This window comes from Miniopterus natalensis, chromosome 1 (assembly GCF_054644295.1).
Source record: "Miniopterus natalensis isolate mMinNat1 chromosome 1, mMinNat1.hap1, whole genome shotgun sequence".
Classification (NCBI taxonomy): Eukaryota; Metazoa; Chordata; class Mammalia; order Chiroptera; family Miniopteridae; genus Miniopterus; species Miniopterus natalensis.
This window is the reverse complement of record NC_142081.1, coordinates 6334833-6357670: the sequence shown is the minus strand read 5'-3', so window position 1 is coordinate 6357670 and position 22838 is coordinate 6334833. Positions and strand designations below refer to the sequence as shown.

The 22838-nt window shown below is 37.0% G+C and overlaps 1 protein-coding gene across 1 annotated transcript in view; it reads left to right on the top strand.

Annotated features, from left to right (window-relative positions):
• The window catches only part of VRK1 (VRK serine/threonine kinase 1), a 69566-nt gene that overhangs the window by 10887 nt on the left and 35841 nt on the right, over positions 1–22838 (top strand). The window contains exons 2-3 of the mRNA XM_016201020.2: positions 14974–15138; positions 20137–20192. Of these exons, the coding sequence (XP_016056506.1) occupies positions 14979–15138; positions 20137–20192 (216 nt within the window). The 5' untranslated portion in view covers positions 14974–14978. The remainder of the gene's footprint in view (positions 1–14973; positions 15139–20136; positions 20193–22838) is intronic.

Sequence of the window (22838 nt, the reverse complement as noted above, 5' to 3'; positions counted from 1 at the left end):
GAACAGCAGAGTCTTCATGGAATCCTTCCATTTGGAGGAAGTGGTGGCAGTGAGGTATCTTGGGCTTGTGTTTGAAATCATACCACACTGTGTGTTTTCAGTTAAAAATTAATTCTGCATGTAGTGTTCCTCTTTCAGATATCACTTAAAGGAATGAAAATTGGGGAAGTGTATTTGATACTGTATTTTAAAAATTTTATTCGCTACCAAAAATTTTTATAATGCAGCAATCATTTTCCTAATACAAGTAAAGATAATTATGGCTAGGAAGAAATTTTTCTTCTCCGAAGATACTCACTTCCCTTTTCAGAGTTAGATGCGAGAATCTTTACCTAGTTCTTCCCAGTGAAGGTGTGAAAATGTGACTAGTGTGACGATTGCTTCAAGGATTGCATTATAGTTTGAGTTTAGCTTCATGTTTTTCAGGAATAAACCTATGAATTTATAGGATTGTTATTTTGGGAGGTTCACTTCTGTATTCTTATGGTCTGTTGTGCTATATTTGACTCATTTTGTTAATGCTACTAAAGGTACCATATAGCGTGAATGTTTTTCATACTTTTATTCGTATTTGTGGTTCTCTGAGTGAAACCAGGGGTCTGATTGGGCGTCCCTAACAGGAACTCACAGTTCACCTTCCTGTGTCTCAGGTTTTTATGTTAAATGGTATTGGTAATGAGTATATTTTTATTCTCCTTGATATTCTTACTGTTCTGTCTCAACTGTAGGATTTGTGTGGACAAAATGAAGTAAATATATGAAGACCCTTTGTATTATTGGGAAGCGGCTATATAAACTCAAGATTCAGTATTTTATTTCTTAAATGATCTCTTAGCACTGATCAGATACATTAATCAACTTTGATTAGCTGGCTCATTTGTAAGAGAATTGTGTTTAGATGTATTGCTTTCAAATTGTTCCTGATGTAATTTAGCTAAAGAGGCGATGAAGTTCTTTGTTGACCGATTATCTCTGGTTTGATTTTATTCTTTAACTTACAGTAGTTTGGCAGGAAGCCGTTTACACCAAAATATGCAATTACTTCTTAATCCCAAATAAGTTTGAAATACAACTGAGTGGTTTTGGTTGGGAAGCAATAGGGTGGAAACAGTGATTTTTTGGCTCTTCCTGTGACATTCATCCCCTAATTTATATATTTTACCGACTTCTAAAATGAACTAAAGGGGGCTTTTATTAAAATGATCTAGTCCAGCAGAGTGGTATGTAATCTGCTGTTACATGGAAGTGAATGACTTAATGAGGAAAGGCAGATGTACTGGAATACGTAGATCAGTTGTCCAGTCTGTGTGCCACACCCCTGTGCAGCACTACAGCATAGGGACGTCTGGTGTCCTGTGGAGTCGGCCCTTTACTGTTTAAAGTTCCACTGGTAATTACGATGGATAGCCAAGATTGAGAAGCACTATCTCATACCATGGATAGTTATCAGTAGAGTTTGTACGTCTGCTCTGCACTTTCTGGCACTGATTGAAAAAGAGGAAACAGGAGTTTCACAGCTCTTAATATCTCAAAAACTTACGTCCCTGGAAGAGGCACTTTTCCCCACCATGAAACTAGTTTGATTTTGTAGATGTCTACAGCTGCTCACTGTCTTTAATAAATAGTTTTATCAAGGATTCAGAAACATAGTTTACCTGGAGGGCTTTTTATTGATCCTTGTTTGAGGCTGATGGGATAATACTAAATTATAACTGTGTGACGGTGTTTCTGCATGAAGCTAGTGCAGCTTCCTGAGTCCAAAGGTTGCATTTCATTCATGTTTGTATTTCCAGCCCCTCACAGAGTTTCCGGCACATATTTTGGAGGTGTTTTATAAGTGCCTTTGGAATAAATGAGTTCAAATGTTTAATTTCCTGGTGAACTAAAGTGCCATGAAGACAGAGCTGAGGAAATCTAGAGTAACAAACGATTAGCATGTTTCCTGGACTGTCAGTCAAATATCAATTGTTTCTACTTGGCACTGAAGACTTTTTTTGGGGGAGGCTAGCTTGTGTCAAGTTAAAAGAATGAGAGAAAACCTCTTTATTCTGTAGCCCTTTGTTTAGTGTTCCAAAGTAAGTGCAGCTTTTTAAACTTGATATTCTTACTGTTCAGTAAGGATTGATGCATTGGTTATCCCAGTAGTGACTCCATTGTAGTAACTGGTAGCTGTTCTGCCTTGTTTCCTTCCAGTCTGTTTGATGCATTAACCAGAGTGATGCTTTAAAAACACAAGTCAGAACATGCCACTTCTCTGCTCAGAACTTCCCTGTGGCCCTAGCCGGTGTGGCTCTCAGTTGGGTGAGTGTCATTCCATTCACCAGAAAGTCATTGGTTTGATTCCCAGTCAGTGCACATGTCAAGGTTGCAGGCTCAATTGCCATTAGAGGGGTGTGCAGGAGGCAGCCAATGGATGTTCCCTCATTGATGTTTCTCTCTTCTTCTCCCTCCTCTCTTTCTAAAAATGAATAAAAACATATTTAAAAACAAATTAAACAAAACAAAAACCTCCCCATGATTTTCCATCTTACCCAGAATTAAAGTCAGTGTCCTTACAGTGGCCTGTGCATTGGACTTGATCGCTGTGCTGTGCCCTTTTACATCTCTGATGTCAGCCAGTGTGCTCCCCTGGCTAATTCCCGCAAGCTCTGCCAGCCTTTTTGCTGTTTCTAGAACAAGCTAGTCATGTTCTTCCCTCAGGGCCTTTGCACTTGCTGCTCCCTCAGTGTGGGATGTTCTTCCTCCAGATAACTGCATGACTAGCTTCCCTCACTTTATTCTCAGGTCTTTGTTTATGTCACTTTCTTGTGAGGCTTTACTAGATTGTCTTTTAAATTTCACCCCCTCTACCACAACTCCTTGTCCTTACTCTATTATTATTATTATTATATATTTATATAATAATATATAATTATGTATAATATATATTATATATATTTTTTCTTGGACATAGCAGGTTTTAATTTTTTAAAAATTGTCTCTCTCTCCTAAATAAAAGCATAAGCTCAGCAAAGCAGGGATTTTTGTCTGATTTTCTTACTGCTTTATTCTCATCTTCTAGAACAGTCTGGCACAGAGTATGTACTCCATAAATATTTGATGAGCAAATGAATTAATGAAGCAGGCATTACACACTGTAGTAATGTAGAATTCCATGGGACTCAGTATTATTTTTATTTGAAATTAAAATGCGGTATAGCATTGTGAAAGTTTCTGTTTCTTGTTAAACAGTTGCAGACCATTCACTCTAGTGAAGTGCTACCAAGTTACACTTGTTTAATAAGTTAGAGGAGAATAGGGCTTATCATATCCTCTACTTATAGGAGTGGAATTTGCCCATTACAAACCCGTTTCTACCTTAAGGTGATGTTACTGACAAAGGCATTTAAAATTTTGGATTTATATAAAGTTTATGTAGTTTAGTCTATAGATTGAGTGGATTTTGAGAATCGAATAATACATATTAGCAAGAACTATAAAAAACGTAAAAACTGGTGAGAAATTGGCCACTGGGAGAATTCTTGACTCAAGTGTTCAGAGTATGATTTTTATTTTGATTGAAGTATTGTGAATTAAAATGCAAATATAGTACCTGTTCCAAAAGAAGTATGTTTACCGTTTTGTAAAAGTCAGAGTCCATACAGTGGCCTTCAGGGCTCACTTGATTTGTTGCTCCTGTGTTAGCTCTCCGACGTCTCCTTTCCCCTTGCTCATTCCGCACCAGCCACGCTGGCGTGCGCCTGCCTTAAGATCTTCGCAGTACTTACCCTCTGCCCAGCATATCTGCCCTAGATGCTCACATGGCCAGCTTCCTCACCTCCTTCCAGTCTTTGCTCAGATCTTACCTCTCAGTGAGGCTGACCATGACCAGTTAATACTGCAAGCTACCCCCTTCCACCTTGCACTCTATCATCTATCCCCCTTGATGTGCTTTACTTTCTTAGTTTTTAAACATAGCACCTTCATTTTCAAAATGTTAGCTCACTTATCCTTTTTTAAAATTTATTATCTGTCTCTTTCTGCTAGACTATAAGTGTCAAGGGAGGACCTTTGTTTTGTTCCTTGAGGTATAGCAAGTGTCTAGAACGGTGCTTAGTATATGGCAGATTATCGATAAATACTTGTTGAGTGAGTGAATGAACAAACCATTACTTGTCTGTAAATTCACAGTTAATCATTATTCATTTCTGTGAAAATTAGTACATCAGAAAGTGGAACAAACGCCTTGAAAGAACGAGCTGTTCCTCATTGCTATGTCTCCCCAGGTGTCTGGAGTGTGCGTGGCCTAAACAGTAGAATGAAAATTGGATAGTATTGTGACAGCAAAGGAAGGAAGAATGAACTCAGTGATGAGTGCTGCTGAGCAGGCAAATGAGATGATTCAAATTGTCATTTGGATTTTGTGCCCTTAGCAAGAGTAGTTAGAGCGGACTCAGGAAGGTGGAGTCCATGAAGAGGGCCGTGGGGTGAGTGTCGGCAAGTACAGACAGTTATTAAGACATTGGGCATGAAAAAGGGAGAAGCAAGTTAGGGTGGGAGTGGAGGGGATTCAAAAACATTTTTTAAAGAAATGGGTGGGCCATGAGCATACTTAAAATCTGATAGGATCTTGTTGAGGGAGATGTTGAATATATGAGAGAAGGTAATTAGTAGTTAAAGTTCTAGGAGTTGGAGGAGGTTCGATACGAGGCAGAGAAGGACCTGGTGTTTGATAGAGGAGGACGGCTTTCCTAAAATGTGACGGTGGGAGGGAAGGAAGGCAGGCCAGGTGCACAGTGGGGCTTCATGTGGGGACAGGTGGTTTGGAGGTTTGGGTCTTGGTAAGGTAAGAAATTCCCACCTAAAGCTTCTGCTTTTTTTTTTTTTGTAAACTATGAGGTGAGTCATCTATTAAGAATTATGAGTAGGAAGGTGAATTATAGTTTTGAGGAGAATAAACAGGGTTTGACGTAGTCATTGTGGAAAGTAGCATGAGAGTTTAGTTGCTGGGCTTTTAAAAGGAGTGGCTACATCCACTGCAGTTGGGTGATCATTAAGCGTAAAGTTAGACTTCAGGTACTCAAAGGAAAAAAAATCTTAACTTTTTGCCATTTAATTTTACACATTTTTTGAATTCCTACCAAGCGTAGTATATTGTAAGATAGTTCTCTTTTCAGGGAGGTTATAAACTTACAGGGAACTTTAATCAAATGCAAGAAGAGGTAAGAACAGTGCTAAAACCAGAGGCCATATCTGACTGAGGAAGAGAGAGATTTGGTGTAGAAAAGATTTCAGTAAATGTAGATGGGGGAGGGCTTTACACTGTGAAGAGTGGAGATAAGACTATGTCGGTACCATGTTAACGGAATGGTGAATGGCCCAGTTTGTGCAAGAATATCCTTGAATCAGTGTATCTGGGCAGTTTGAAAACAAGCTTATGGCTTTAAAGAAAACTTCATGAAAATATATGACCCTTTCACAGGAACTTACATGCATCCTATTTTAGGGAAAATGTATGGCTAGGTATCCAGTGGGTGACAAGCTTTATACAGCATTGTCCTTTTCCAGGTTGGGTGTGATGAATTCATAGAGCTCATTAAGTGTCAGTGGGATTGTTTGAATCATCCAAGCTTCTCTCCCTTCAGCAGAAGGTTAAAAAAAGAAATGGTTTCAAATTTGAATCCAGAACTTAGAAGATGCCAGTTGTCTAAATACAGCACTGTATTGTGATAAATACAGCTATTGACATTTTAAAAATCTCTTCACAAAACTATTTTAATATTCATAGCAGAACTTTTTTGGAATGTTATCTGAAAAACAGGACCATTTTATTATCAGAGCTGACTATTAATTAGGGTATTGTTTCAGATATAAAAGTTGATCTGCCACTGAAATTCTATTTGAATATGTATAGTTTCAAGCTTGCTTTGTGTATTTAATAACTTTAGTACCGTAATTACTCTGTTTACAATTAAATTTTGGTGAATATGCTAATATGGAATATACCAGTGAGGGGTTTCAGCAAAGGGCGGTGTTGATTTGCATTTGGATGTGCTTTCCACTTGCATCTGCATTTCATTTCATATCAGTGGGAAAAGAAGTGGTCCAATTATGTAGTGGATTATATGTGATGGTAAACTTTTTCTTTGAACATCTCTGTTGGATTGGCTGTCTTAAATAGTGGGTTTTCTTTGCTCCAAGTGGGTAGAAATTATGCGGAGAGATTTAAATTGGTTGAGGTTTGTGCCCTCTGGTGTATTCTTTAATAGAAATCTTAATGTAGGTATTGATTCATTATTAGAAGTCACCTATAATATACTAATGCAGTTGTTTAATTCAAATTAGTATTTTTAGTTCTTTAGAGAATTCACTGACTTACTGAAGCAAGTGCTATGGCTATGTTATTTATCATAGTTTTTGAGCAGGGATTTCTGGTTTCAAATAATTCTACTTTCTTTTCAGAAACCACCTGAAAAGGAACAAGGAGATTGAGAAACACAGATTTCATGTTCTCTAAAACTAGGAGACTTCTGTAACCCTGAACCAGAAAATAAGAGAGGCTGCCAAATGCAGTGAAGGTCAGATATAGGGGCATGGGAGCATGCTGAAAAGGGACACTGGGGTCTGAGACACAGATCTCAGACAAAGCTGGCAGATTAGTGTCTCTCCAAAGTGGCACACCCCGAGGGGCCCAGCCAGTAAGGTGGAAGAAGAATGAATAGGTGTTGACCGGAAAAGGGCTTTAGGCAACTTGATGGTATGATGAAAATGTTCCATGTGTCTCGATCCAGGTGGTTGTTGCTCAGGTGTATATGCACGTGTAAACTTTATCAGTCTTGTGCACATTATCATTTTATTGCCTCTCAAGTCCAAATTCACCTTTCTTTGCCCTGCTTGTGATACTTGAGTTAGACCCTGTAAACATTTTTTCCTTTCCAGCTCAATGTTAGGTTTTGTCACTAGAGGGTAAGGGAGGGACACTGCAAGGCATAATGGGAAAGGGGCTTCTCTTGTGATGCAGTGTTCTTTTCCTTCTCACTTTTAAGGTGTGACTGCTAGCCAAGCTTACTCTCTGTGACATTCTTTAGCACCCCAGGAGGCAGCATGTTCCCACAGTACCCCAGTGGGCAGATTCCTGTGGATCCGCTTTAGCCCACAGGCACCCTAGAGAAGCCTGCCACTCAGTGGGCTGTAGCCACAGGTTGTCCCACAAAGAGTTCCTTTTTGTGTACTTTCCATTAGCCTTGTAGGTATTAACTGCTTCCTGCATTTGCTATGCTTTTACCCCTTTTAGTAGTTCACTATCTTTTACAAATTAATAATTTTGTATATTAAATTTTTTTGTTTAAGTTACTTGTGTATTTTTTATCTCCTGACTGGCTCCTGACTGCCATAACATATGATTTGTATAACTTATGGTGTTAATATTACATAAATAAAAAACAGAATGAAATATATCATAAGCATACAACTTGATTAATTTTTTTGAAGTGAACACACAGTTTAAGTATCATCCAGATTGGGATATAGAGCATTCCTGTATCCTCAGAAACTTTCCCCTGCCAACTCTGAGTCGTGTCCTCCCCCAAATGGTATCTCTATTTAACTTCTATCATCATGGATTAATTAGTTCTGTCTGTTATTACACTTCACATAAGTGGAATCATACAGCATGTCGTCTTGTGTGTGACTTTTTCTAAACAATGTTTGAGAAGTTCATCCATTTTATTATATGTATTTTATTATATGTATATGTGAGTTTCTAGTGCTTGACTACTTTGAATAAAGCTGCTATTATCATTCTTGTAGATGTCTTGGTAGACACGTTTTCACTTCTCTTGGGTGATACACAGAAGAGGAGTTGCTGGCTCAGCCACTGCCAGTCAGATTTTCACAATGGTTGAAGCAGTGTTCAGTGTATGAGAACTCCACTTGCTGCATCCTTGCCCGTACCTCGCATTGTCAGGCTTTCACAGTTGAGGTTTTCAAAACCTTTAAGGACTAGATAATTTAAATGCTGTTTAAACTCTATATTGTGGTAAAAGAAGAAAAACTCCTAAATTCTTTTTATGAAGTGAGCATAATATTGATATCAAAACAGATAAATATAGTAGAAAAATTTACTTATGTGTATCAATTTTATTTCTAAATAAAATAATAGCAAGTAGAATCTAGCAGCACACTGTAACGATCATAACCTTTATTAGATAATGACTTTTTTTTTTAAGGAATGGTTATCATGTTAAATTTGCCCTGTGCAAGTTAGTGGCATACCAAATGCAAATTGCTTAGGTCTTTTGTTTCTCTCAACATTTTAAAGATGTGTTATTTGACCAAATGTTTACTAATCTACTACCATTGCTCCCCTGCACCCAGCAGAAGCCAGCCCTTGATCACTGGCACTTTGCTGAGGTTTTTATCATAAATGGGTGTTGGATTTTATCAAATACTTTTTCTCCATCTATTGATATGATCATGTGATTTTTATCTTTCATTTTGTTTATGTGATGTATTACATTTATTGATTTGCAAATATTGTACCAACCTTGCGTCCCTGGAATAAATCCCACTTGATCATGGTGTTTGATCTTTTTAATGTGTTACTGGATCCGATCTGACTATCTATGTTTATTAGGGATATTGGCCTATAATTTTCTTTCTTTGTAGTGTTTTATCTAATTTTGAAATTAGGATGATGCTTGCCTTGTAAAAAGAGCTTGCAAGTCTTTCCTCCTCTCAAATTTTTTGGAATAGTTTCAGGAGGATAGGTGTTAGTTTGTTGAATGTTCGGTAAAGTTTGCCTGTGAAGCCATCTGGTCCAGGGCTTTTGTTTGCTGGGAGTTTTTTTAATTACAGCTTCAGTTTCATTAGTTGTTATCGGTCTACTCAGGTTTTCTGATTCTTCTTGATTCAGTCATGAAAGATTATCTGTTTCTAGGAATTTGTCCATTTCTCCCAGGTTATCCAATTGGTGGTATTATCCTTTGTATTTCTGTGATGTCAGTTGTTACTTCTCTTTCATTTTTGATTTTGTTTATTTGAGTGCTCTCTCTTTGTTTCTTGATGAATCTGGTTAAAGGTTCATCAATCTTGTTTATCTTTTCAGAAAACCAGCTCTTGGTTTGATTGATCTTTAGTATTGTTTTTTTAGTCTCTGTCATATATTTCCACTCTGATCTTTATTATTTTCTTCCTTCTACTTTGGGCTTTGTTTGTTCTTTTTCTAGTTCTTTTCAGGTGTAAGGTTACATTGTTTATTTGAGATTTTTCTTGTTTCTTAAGGTAGGCCAGTAATGCTATGAACTTCCTTCTCAGAACTGCTTTTGTTGTGTCTCATAGATTTTGTGTTGTTGTATGTTCATTTTCATTTGTTTCCAGGTAACTTTTGATATTTTCCTTGCTCTCATTTGTAAGCCAGTCATTGTTTAATAACATGCTATTTAGCTTCCATGCGTTTGAATGTTTTGAGTTGTTTTATTGTTGTTTTCCAGTTTCATGCGATTGTGATCCAAGAAGATGCTTGATATAATTTCAGTCTTCTTGAATTTGTTAAGACTTATTTTGTGTCCTATCATGTGGCCTATCTTTGAGAATGTTCCATGTGCACTTGAGAAGAATGTATATTCTGTCACTTTGGGATGAGATGTTCTATATAGTATGTTGTTTGAGGTTGTTGTTTCCTTGTTGATTTTTTTGTCTGGAAGATCTATTCAGTGATGTCAATGCAGTGTTAAAGTTCCCTACTATGACTATTGCTGTCAGTCTCTCCCTTAAAGTCCGCTAAGGTTCTTTTATTAATGTATTTAGGTGCTCCTATATTGGGTGCATATATGTTTACAAGGGTTGTATTTTCTTGTTGGGTTGATCCCTTTAGTATTATGTAGTGACCTTCTTTGTCTCTTTTATGGCCTTTGTTTCGAAGTCTATTTTGTCAGATATGAGTATTGCTACCCCGGCTTTTTTTTGGTTTCCATTTGCATGGAATATGTTTTTCCATCCCTTCACTTTCAGTCTGTGTGAATCTTTTGTTCTGAGGTGGGCCTCTGTAGACAGCATATATATGGGTTATATTTTCTTATCTATTCTACTATCCTATGTCTTCTGATAGGAGCATTTAATCCATTTACACTTAAGGTTATTGTTGATATGTACTTATTTATTGCCATTTTTTTCTTTATATGTATGTTTCTCTCATTTCTTCGTCTTACAGCCGTCTGTTTAACATTTATTGCAGTGTTGGTTTTGATGGTAATGTACTCCTAGTCTTTTTTTGTCTGGGAAGCTCTTTATTTCACCTTCAATTTTAAATGATAGCCTTGCTGGATAGAGTCATCTTAGATTCAGATCCTTGCTTTTCATTACTTTGAATATTTCATGCCAATCCCTTCTGGCCTGAAGTATTTCTGTTGAGAAATCAGCTGACATGACAGTCTAATGGGAACTCCCTTGTAGGTAACTTTCTTGTCTCTTGCTGCCTTTAAGATTCTTTCTTTGAGTTTAATATTTGCTGTTTTCATTATGATGTGTCTAGGTGTGGGTCCCTTTGGGTTCATCTTGATTGGGACTCTGTGCTTCTTAAACTTGTGTGACTTTTTCAACTTCATCAGGTTAGGGAAGTTTTCTGTTACTATTTTTTTTAACAGGTTCTTTATTTCTGCTCATTTTCTTCTCCTTCTGTTACCCCTGTGATGCAGATATTGTTACATTTCATGTTGTCCCGAAGTTCCTTCAAGTATCCTCATTCTTTTTAAGTGTTTTTCTTTTTGCAGCTTGAAATGGGTGTGTTTTTTCTACCTTGTCTTCCAAATTATTGATTCGATCCTCTGCTTCGTCCAGTCTGCTTTGAATTCCTTCTAGTATATTCTTGATACAGTATTCTTCAATATTCTTATTCATGGTTTCTATTTCTTTTTTCATGCTGTTGTAGTTCCCACTAAGTTTCTTATAATTCTCACTAAGTTCCTTGAGCATCCTTATAACCATTACTTTGAACTAAATATCTGATAAATTGCTCGCCTCCATTTCATTTAGTTCTTTTTCTGGAGATTCTTTCTGTTCTTTCATGCCAGTTTCTTTGTTTCCCCATTTCCCCATTTTGGCTGCCTCTTTATGTTTGCTTCTATAAATTAAATAGATCTGCTATGACTTTCAGTCTTTGTGGGGTGGCCTTATGTAGTTGGTGTCCTGTGGGACCCAGTGTTGCAATGCCCTTGATTCCTTGAGCTGGATGCTCTGGGAATGCTCCTTATGTGGATTATGTGGGCCCTCCTGTTGTAATTTGGTCTTGCTTGCTGTTGGCCCGTTCATGTGTGGGACTGATCCTCAGGGTGGCTGACTGTGAGGTTCAACTCTGACCACATCATGCAAGTGCTGACAGAACAAAATAGACAAAACAAAGCAAAACAACCCCCCCTGAAAAAAACCCCATCACCATCACCACCACCACCACCACCACCACCAAAAAGAGTAAGGAAAGAAAAATGAGAAAAGAGAAGAATAATAAAAGACAAAAGAAAAAAGAATAAAAGAAGAAAAAATATGAAAGGAAAGGACAAAAAAAGATTAGAAAAAGAAAATGAGAATAAAAGTATAACAAAATAAAAAAGAAAGGAAATAGAAAAGGAAAGAGAGATAGGAAAGATTAAGGAAAAAAGAGAAGAAAAACAAAACAAAACAAAGCAAAAAAGAAGAGTAAGAAGAAAGGAAAAAAGCGAAACTTGTTGGTTCCTATTCTGATGCTGTCCAAAGCTGCCACTCGGTTTACAGGTTCCTGGCCTCCTGGCCATTTGTCTGCAGCTACAAGTGGCCCCACAGTATGTGGCTGCCTCTGCTCAGCTTGGCTGTGCCTGGGAAAAACCTGAGTGACTTCTTCACATTCATGTGGAATGGACCAAAGTGTGAGGGAGGTTTTCACCTAAGCAGAAAGTTAGTTTCAAATACTAATGAATCTATTTTTCCTTTTCTTCTTTTTGTCTTTTTTGTTTGCAGAGAAGCTGATGATCTAGGACCTACGTTGAACAACTTCATATGAACTTTGTATTTAGTTTACTTGGGTTGGTGTGCTATAAGTTCCTTGAAGACTGTGGTTCTTCTGAGGAGGAGAACTGGATAATGTGGAAAAAGGTGTATTCCTACCCTATATCTTACACCATTGTCAGTGTAGACAGATCAGAATTTTACCATCAAAATATGAAACCATAAAACAACTAAAGGAAAACATGGGAGATACTTGAATAAAGTAATTTGGGTGAGGTCTAAGGATGACGTAAAATCCAAAATAAACAATATCAAAAGACAAATAAGTTGGGAAAACTTTGCAGTACAAAGAGCTAATTTCTTTACTATAACGTATAAGAAGTGCCTCTAAATTAAAAAAATGCTGCCCGTTGTTCACAGGAAGTGAAGTATAGCTTTTACTTGGGGGTCTTTTCTTTCTTTTTTTTGTTTTGTGATTGGACAAGCTTATGGAATATGAAAAGATTTCTGGTTTTGATCCCTTGGTGATTGTTAATTATAGGAACAGTAATTTTTTAAATGTCTGTAACCATAAGCTATTTACCAATACAGAAAACCTTATCAAGCAAATAAGACTTAATGAATTATGAGGTACTTTTATAACCACCACTACATCAAGAAATAGAACTTTGCCAGCCAAGTGCCTCATTCTCATCACAACTTTCTCATGCTTTTCCAGTGTAACTTCTATTTTTTATGAAAGCCATTTCCTTTTCTTTACAGTATTGTCACTCAAATGTGCATCCCTAAACACTGAAGCTTAGATTTGCCTGATTTAGCTTTGTTTTACATGTTGTTTTTCAGTCTTTTTAAATCTAGTTTTTGTTTGTTGTTTCCCCATCTCTTCTTTTTTTCCTTCATTGAAGAAATTAAGGATCTGTGTACTGTAGGATTTCCACAGTTAGGGTTGTGCAGATGCTTTTCTGTGTTACAGTTTATCATGTTGTTCTGTTCTTTTCAGAGCCTGTGAATTGGTAGGCTTGATCAGATTCAGACTCTATTTTTTATTTTTTGGCTAGATTGTTTCATGCGTAGTGGTGTGTTCTTATTATATCAGGAGGCACATAATGCCTGGATATCTCTTATATTTTGATGTTTGTAGCTATCGAGGTTAGGTATCTAGATTCATTAATTCATTAGGAGGGAGAAACGGTGTTAATCTAAACCATTCTTAGTCATTTATTTAGCTGAGATTTTTATGTAAGAAGAACTTTCTCTTCATCTTCTGTGGGTTACCCAGCAGTGCAGTTTATCTCAGAAGAGAGGATAAATTCTTGCCCTTTGCTTATCACTTTTCAAAATTGAGCGGTTTTCTGTTTACCTTCTACAGGTGACCACTCAGGATTTCTTACTGTTGTAAACTCTTGGATTTACCCATTTTATATGTATTAATCAGTTGTGGTGGTTATCTTTGTAGACACAGTTGCTCATTTTTGGTCAGTGGGAACATCTTTCACGCTGAATCCTTAGACATATTTGACATCACTCTAGTAGTTTTTGATAGCTTCCTTGATATCTAGAAGCTACAGGTGTTCAAGTTTATCTTGTGCATTTGCAGCTTCAGACATGGAATCAGTCATTTCTTCAACCTGATTTCTTTTCATAAGAATTGGTATTTCAAGAATACAATTCGTGTACCAGGGATGCTCATCACTACTGGGTTGGTTATTGTTTCCAAGCTTTTATGTGAATGGGGTTATGAAATATAAAGGTAGGTAGCGGGTGTGTGTGTGTGTGTGTGTGTGTGTGTGTGTGTGTGTGTATTCGTGTGGTTTTTGTAAAAGATAAGATATCTTCTGAATTAAATATATTTCCAGGTGTACACCATTTTTTAACCTTCTTTCATTTATATTTGCTTCCTTCCATATTTGAATCCTGATTTTTAAGGATACAAGGGGAAGACAGAATTAAAATACCACATAATCACTCACTTGCATTATTCCACATTTGTGCGTACAGTAGCCCTAGTTAACAAAACCAGCTATCACCACAGTATGAGTACTGGATAATTACTTTTTTGCATATGTTCGCTGATTTTCACAGTTGTACTATATCTGAACATATAGCCATTATGTATTCTTTTCCTTTATTGCCTTTGTTGAGCTTCAGGTTCTATAAGTAAATATCTATTTACTGCTCCCTATCAGTTCTTATGTTAGTCATTTTGGATATCCGAGGCTTGTTTTCTAGTAGATAGATTCTTACTCCCTTTTTCCATGTTGATAACACTGTGATGTCTTCATACTTGAAATTTAACTGAGTATGAAATCTTTGGTTTATGTTTCTATCCTCAAGTCTTAAATACGTTACTTTTCTGGCATAAAGTGTTGCTGTCAATGATGACAATCTGATTTTACTTTTCATATAAAATATCATTTTTTTGGCCTGGGTGCTCAGAGAATATTTTCTTTTACTATTAAGTTCAGTGATTTTATTAAGCTGTGCCTTAGTGTTGGTCATCCTGGGTTGATTTTTGTTAAGTATGTGGTGTGACCTTTCATTATGGTCTTCACTTTTTTTTTTTAAGTTCAGAAAAATCATTCCCTTTCCCCTCGTGTTAATTGTCTAGTGTTTTCAATCTCTGTGCTGTTTTCTTATCACATCGTTATTGACCTTTATAAACTCATTGCATTATGCTAAAGTGTGCATACTAATTGGGTGCACCTTTCTCCCTCAACTTCATAGAGCATTTTTGTTGTTGTTAAATAGCATTTTTAGTCGTAGGTGATATTAGATCACTGGAACTTTAGATTAAATATTTTCTTGAAAGTAATTGCATAAATCATTTTATTTATTGTTTTCTCTCCAAAATTAAGAGAGAATCCAATAGGGTTATAAATTAGAACAGGTGTTCTTTAAATTTTAGAGTTAGTAGGATTTTGAATAGTGCCTGTATTGCACAGAAGCTTTCCGTAGTGGAAAATGTTTTGAACACTTCTAGGATTATAATTCTGAGTGCTGCTTTGTTTTACATTTTAGTGAAAATGCCTCGTGTTAAAGCAGCTCAAGCTGGAAGACAGGGCCCTGCAAAGAGACATCTTGCAGAACAATTTGCAGCTGGTGAGGTAATCACCGACTTGGCAAAAAAGGAATGGAAACTAGGATTACCCATTGGCCAAGGTGGCTTTGGTTGTATATACCTTGGTAAGTGTATGACTGCTTCTAATGAATTGTCAAGCCAAAGATTTATGTGCTTTCTTCTAATAATCTACAGTCAATTTAATGTTATATGAGTAGGCAAAAATGCATCTCTGACATAGGAGTGGAAAAGAGGATGGTTGATTTAGTCACAGTTGAAAAAGAGAATATCTGTAATATTGTCAGCGAGCACTATGGCTTTAGATTTTTAAGAAAAATCTAAATTTTTAGAAAATTTAGACTATATGGAATATATATATGTTCTTTTGAGATGCAAAGAAATTGATGTACATTTTCCCCCCCACCTCCACCCAGTGAGAACTTAATTCCTCTATTTTGGTTTAATTTGGCAATTTTCAGATCTTAATAGTTGTAGATTTTTCCCCCTTCCTATACAACCCTAATAGTGGTCGTTGTGGAATTAGGAGAATGATCTAGAAACTCATATTAGGCCTGATTTAATGTACTATTTTTTAGCATATTTACCTTGAAATTTTGGGGATCTATTGTGGAACCCTGAGATTCTGTAGGTTAACTAAATTGTTGATTTAAAAAAAACATTTTACCTGATTACTTCTAAAGCTGTCTGCTTCACCAAGAATATTACAGTGATACAACGCATTTCATATTTGCTTTTGATATTTCTCTCTAACTTTTCTGTATTCTTACTCCACCTCTAATCTCGATTCAGTTAGTCATCATTAATTATTTAATTTCTGCCTGGAGGTTTATAAATTTTTGTTTTTAGTAGTGGAACCCCTTTTCTCTTTGAAGCAATATCTTTCTCAGAATACTAATATTGTAGTGTAGATTACCATCATGTGGGAACCTGTTTGAAGTGCAAATTCTCAGGGTCCACCCAGACCTGCCAATCAGAAACTGTAGAGGACCCCTGCATGCTGAAGTTTGAGACCCCCTGACATAGGTAAAAGAGCAGCTGCTCCTGCTGTACCTCCTCCAGGACCAATGGGCTGAAGTTGTTTAGCCGGTCTCTAGAGGTGTGTTCGTGAAATATAGTTTGAAAACCACTGCTTTACTATATTTCATAAACATGATTCCTTTGGGTCAGTGGGAAATAGGTGTTGATTCTTTAGTTTTGTTCAGAGCCAAACCCATTCCAGTGAACTAGGTTATCTCTGACTGAAGGTGAAATTCCTCATAAACCATGAAAGGTTAGTAGCTTTATGAGCCAGGTATATGTTATTTGACCGATTAATTAGCTGTCTCTCTGCAGAATGTGTGGGTTAGGACAGCCCATGGTAGGAACGGAACTGGTCTTTAAATAAGCAGGCTCTTCATTTTGTGCTAGCTACTTTGCTTTTGTAACCTTTGGCACATTGGAATTTGCTTTGCATGTGTGCTGGCTGTTTTATTCCTCTTTGTACTTTATCAGAAAGTGCCATCTGATAGTAAGTATTTTTAATATTTAATGGTTGAAAGATTTCTGTGATAAAACTCCACTGCTGTAAACCTGGGTTGATCAATCTGGAGAAGGGGTTTGCTTTAATACTGCCTACAGATTCTCTCTCTACAGCTGCCATATCGAAGGTCATCAGCAGTTTCTGCTCATGAATTAAACAGATTGCTTTTGAGTTTTCTTTGGGTATTTTCTGCAGCATTTGATATTGTTTATCTTTCACGCTTAAAAATTGCTCCCGTCGTCTTTATGACAACATACCTTCACCTGGCTTTCTCTACCTCTTGGGGTGTGTTTAGTCATCCTCATAGGTACCTCTGTGCTCTCCGCTTTCCTTTGGCTCACTTTATTCTGCATATTCTCTGAGTGATCTTATCCAGTCTCATGGCTTCTCTGATTTTCTCTTTACTGTTGGTTTCCAAATCAGAGTCTGATCTTGCCAGTACTCTTCTCAACAGCTTTTATTTATAGCCTAGGACTTGACCTCCTCAGCGCAGGCCCATAGCTGGTGGCCTACAAGGGATCCCTATGTGATGTCCCACAGGCATGTCTAAAACTTCTATCAACCTCTTCCATCTCCTGATCCTCTTGAGGTCAGGAGAAGATCATTTGAATGAATGACATTCCCAAGCCAGACATGGGGAAGGCTTTCTCAGGTGTTCCTTCACTCCAGTCCCTAGCACCTCATCTAGTCCTGTTGGAGTGACTCCTCAGATCCATTCATTTCTCTCTGCCTTTGCTGCCACGACCTTGCTAGTGCAGGTCATTTTCATGTCTTGCCTGGATTCTCACTATAGCAGTGAATCTCCTCTGCTCAGCCTTGTCCCCTTGCATTCCATTGTTCACACTGTGGCGTCAGTGACCTAGACTGCTAATCAGATCTTATGACCTTCCATTTAAACATCTTTAATGTCTCCCTGGTGCCCTTAGGATAAAGTACCCAAGTTTTGAGAATGGCATACAGGGGCCTTCATACAGTCTGGTTCTGATAAAACTTTATATTCATCCCTTTTATCCTCAAAATCTATGCTTCAGCTGCAATGTGATCAGCTTGATCTTTGTATGTGATGCTGCTTTTGCTTCGATTTTCCAGATCTGAGTTTAGGGCAGGCATTACCTGTTACGGTTTCCCTGTGGTAATCCTTTCATAGTACATTTCCTGCTGCATGGAAATGACTTTTCCTCCTTCCAGAATAAACGTGTTTCTTGAAAATGGGACAGTTTTCTTATGGTGTTCTTAGTGCCTGGCATATTTTGCAGTACATATTGTTTGAATAAATTATTGAGCTTCTTTCCCCCTTACTTCGTTTGAATTGTACAGTATTATTAGTATACTATCCATGTTTTAATATTTTGTACACTCAATGCTTGCTTAAAAAAAATCGACTGTGCTTTATTACTAATTCAATATTTAAGTGACTTTCCCTGGCTGATCCTTCTGCTCATTAGCCAGTTTTATGACTTGGTATTTCTCCTTTAGACTGAAGTATTGTAGCTGCTTCCCAGCTGGTCGGTAGTTTCCTGGTGTCCTTTGCCTGTCCCTCCTCATCTCAACTTCTAATGTGAGAAAGCCTTAGGGCTCAGTGCTAGGATTGTTTCTTTTCTGTCTACACGCATTTCCTAGGGGATCTCTTACAGTTCCATGGGCTTTCAGTGAATAGCATTCCTAGCTTGATGACTCTCATTTTTTTTTAACTTACACCATTCTTCTGAAACTCAAGATTATACAGGGTGGAGCAAAAGTAGGTTTACAGTTGTGGGTATGTGAAACACAGAATTCTTGTACTATTATTTATTAATTATTATATTATTTTCCATACAAACAACATAAACCTACTTTTATCCCACCTTGTATATCCACTGCCTATTTAACATCTGAACTTGGTTGTTTAACAAGCATCTCAAACTTGAGACACCCACAGCACCAACTCCTCTTGCAGTTTTCTCCATCTTAGGAAGTAGCATCTTCTTCTTTCCAGTTGCTCAGGCCAAAAACCTGGAGTCATCTTTACCTCCTTTCTTCCGCTTAACCTCCATATCCAATTCATCAACAAATTCTTTGGCTCTTTTTTGAAAATATGTTCACAATCTGGCCACTTCTTACCACCTTGTCTGCTGCCATTCTGGTTCAGGCCACCGCCATCTCTCACTGTGAGTACTGATCTCGCCGCCTTGCCCTCTATGCTCTGTTTTCCGCAAAGCATCCTGAAGAATTGAGTCTGATCTTGCCAGTCTTCTTTTCAAAAATTTCCAGTGGCTCCATCTCATTCACAGAGCGACAGCTTTGTCACCTATCAAGCTCATTGTGTTTGTCCCCTCCTGCTTTCCTGGTCTGTCCTCTGTTGCTTTCCACTCATTTATTCTTCTCCAGCTACTTTGGCCTCTTTGCTTTCCTCAGACATGCCAGAGGCTCCCACCTCAGGCCATGGGTGCTGGTTGTCCTGGAATCATCTTCGTCCAGACTTTTATATGGCTCATTCCCTCACTGCGTTCAGACCACCGCTCTCCAATGACACCCTGTGGGTGAGGTTTCTATTACTATCTTCCAGTACTACCTGCCTTCCTTTCCTGCTGAATTTTTCCTCTGTAGCAGTTATCACCTTCAAATGTAGTTTATATGTATAGTTTTTGTTAATCCCCACCCGAGGATATTTTTTCCATTGATTTTTAAGGAGAGTGGAAGGGAGAGAGGGAAGGAGAGTCAGAGAGAAAGAGAAACACTGATGTGAGAGACACACATCGATTGGCTGCCTCCTTCCCTTCCCCCAACCAGGGCTGGGGATGGAACCTGCAACCCTTCCGTGCTTAGGCTGATGCTCTAACCACTGAACCACACCAGCCAGGGCCATGGTTTATATTTTAATTGTTGCCTCTGTCCTACCACTGAAATATTAGCTTCATAAGAGTAGGGATTATTTTTTCTTGTTCACTGCTAAATCAGTTTCTTAGAAACTTGCATATAGTAGGTACTTGGCAAAAATGTTTGTTTAATGAATACGGGCAACCTTATATTTCTAACTCAGTGTTCTAGGGCAACTGTGCTTTATTTGCATGAAATAAAATGACAGCCACGTTAAAATTATTCTGGATAACAATTCAGAGTTCTAGTGCGAACATCCTGAATCTAGATAAGTTTATTCCCCCCAAACCAGTGAATTTTTTGAAACTTTAGCTCCCTCTTTTCTTACTCCTACTTGAAAGGATTCCTTAGTTTATTAAATTTAAGAAATTGCATCAGTTATTGTCTTGGGAAATCACAACATACGTTAGCATATCAAAGACCATGCATACTTTTGAATTAAAGGTTTAACTTAGAATTTTTCATACTTAATTGATGATCATATTGAAGATACCAGCCATTGTAAGATGCATTTCAGTTTCAGACATGTTAAAACATAAAAAAAATTGTCTTAAAGTTTGTGATACATATACTGTAATGATAGGCTGAAACACATGTTTGGGAACTGAAATTTATTCTATCAGGTTATAGATAATACAGACCTAAATGTTAATAAAGGGTTAGTAATAGGCTATTTATAATGATGCTACTTCTTGTTCTGATATTACACGTCACTTTTTTCAAACAGCTGATAAGAATTCTTCAAAATCGGTGGGCAGCGATGCACCCTATGTTGTGAAAGTGGTAAGAAAATACTTTTTCTCTTTTGTCGATTTAGTATAATAGTTTGTTTATTTTGTAAAAACCCTCCTCGATAACTAGAATTAATTAAACCGTAAGGTATTACATTTTTAATAATGTTTAATAACTATTTAATGAGGCACAAAAGTAGCTTTATAGTTTTAAATAATTTGAGTTCAAAAAGCCCCTCTCCTGTCTTTTGAATTCGAGTGGCAGTAGTATTTGGGGAAAAATAAAGCATAGAGGTATGCAAATGTGGAATAAAAATATTCAGCTCATTCTTTTTATTTTAGCTATATTTACAGTAGATGAGATGCCTTTTAAATTTATATCCTGAAAGACTATACTACCATAATGAAATTTTGCTGTATTTTATCTTGCACTTGCTTCTGAACTACTTGGTCACTTATTTCGGTGTATTTCCAGTTTTCTTCCCTTCCCCTTCTACTTTAGTAAATTAAATTATTTAATTGTGATCACTTTGAACCTTCTTTTGGCTATAAGAATGTTGAAATTAGTTTGTAATGAGTAAAAGTCGGCAGGAGTACATCTGACATAAGCGTACTTGAACCGGGTCAGTTTATATATTGGTGCACTAAAAGACATTTTAACTGCTATTTTTTTGTTATCAATATATTATGCATTTTTGTCAATATATTATGCATTTTTGTCAATATATTATGCATTTTTTGGCTTACCAACATTTGTAATTTCATTCTCTCAAAGTTCTTTCGGACTTATATAGTACATGTTTTAGTTACATAGAGGAGGTAACGGTATCTGTTATTTGAACAAATTACCACATATGTCCCTCCTCCTTTTTTTTTTTTTTTTTTTTGCTAAGGGCTACAGAATTCTGGAATTAGAATTCCACCCCCCGTTTTGGTTTGTTTTATTTTACACTCTCTGCAAAAGGAATATATATGATTCCTTATGAATTAACTTTTTTGGACCTGAATTGTTTTTTTAATGATTGTTTTGAACATTTTTAAATTCAGGCACAGTTTTTTTATAAGGAAGTATGTAGATATTAAACTATTTGAATACTGCAAGTACATATACCTTGTAATTCCCACCCCTGTTAAAATGTAGACTATTTCCATCACCCCAAAAAGATTTCTTGTGGCCTTTTCTGGTCGAACCCCTATTTCCTGCATCTTTAAAATAACCACTTGTCTGTTTTTTCCACTGTGGTTTAAGTTGTTCCTGTTCTAGAACATGGTATAAATTGTCATGTGCAGTGTGTACTGTTTTGTCTCTGACTTCTCATGCTCAGCACTGTTTTACAGGCTCATCTGTGCCATTGGTGTTTCAGTTGATTGTTCAGTCTTACTGTTCAGTAGTGTTGTATCGTATAGACATAGTTTGCTTTCCGTTTCCTGTTGATAGGCATTTGGATTGTTTCCAGTGTTTGTCTGTTATGAATAAAGCTTCTATAAACATTCTGTACAAGTGTTTTTATGGATGTAGGTTTTTATTTGTTTTAGGTAAATACCTAGAATTGCTGGTATATTTAAATTTATAAAAATGTACCAGATTTCCAGAGTGGTTGTATCACTTTGTACATCCACAGTCATATATGTGAGTTCTGGGTGCCCCATGTCCTCTTTTAACACAGTCTTTGGGTTGGTTGGTTTGTTATTTAGCCATGGTATTGGAAGTGTAGTAGTGTCTCACAGTTTCAGTTTGCACACTTTTTTTTTATGACTGATTTCGAGCACTTTTTCATTGTGCATATTAGCGATTCATACATTTTCCTTTGCAGAGTGCCGCCTCAGTCTTTTGACACTCCTCCATTCCCACTTTTTTTTTAAGTAACAAGGTTGTTTTGCTTTTTAAAATTTAGTAGTAAGAGAGGTGTTTTGGATACAAGTCCTTTTTCAGATATATGTGTTGTAAATATTTTCTCCCAGTCTGTAGTTTGGTTATTTATTTCTTAATGCTTTTTCTGCATCTGTTGAGCTGTGTCATAGGATTTTTTTTCTTTATTCTGTTAATGTGGCAATTACATTGATTAATATTTGAGTGTTTAACTAACTTTGTATTCTTAGCATACACTCTGCTTAGTTATGGTGCATTGTGCTTTTTAATAACACTGGAATTGACTTGCTAATAGTTTATGAAAGATTTTTTCATCTTTGTTCATGAGGGATCTGGTCTTTAGTTTTTTTCTGATACTTCTAAATTAAAAAAATTTCTCATCTCCTTGCATGGCTTTGGTGCTAGGGCTGTTGGAACAATGTACCAATGTACTTGGTCTCCCCCCCGCTGTGTCTTCAATCTACCTTTTCACTCCTGGCTCCTCTGTGGAGAAAGCTGGGGCTGTCGTGGGCTCACTTTGTTTTCTGGGTGTTACAGGTCACTGTCTGTACTGCCTGTTTTATCTTATGTATGAAAATAGTTTCCTGTATTTTCCAGTTGCTTCGTCATGTCCGTAAGTGGAGGCGAAGTGGATGACTTTAGAGGGAGTCGCTGGTGCCCTCGTTCACGTTCCTTCGGGCCTTGTCATTTTGGACTCTTCTTCCTCACTTGTAGGATCTTACTCCTTTTGAAATACTTGGTTTGCTGCTGTGTCAGGAATGAAAATTCTTTTTTTAAAATTTTTTAAAATATATCTTTATTGATTTCAGAGAGAGGAAGGGAGAGGGA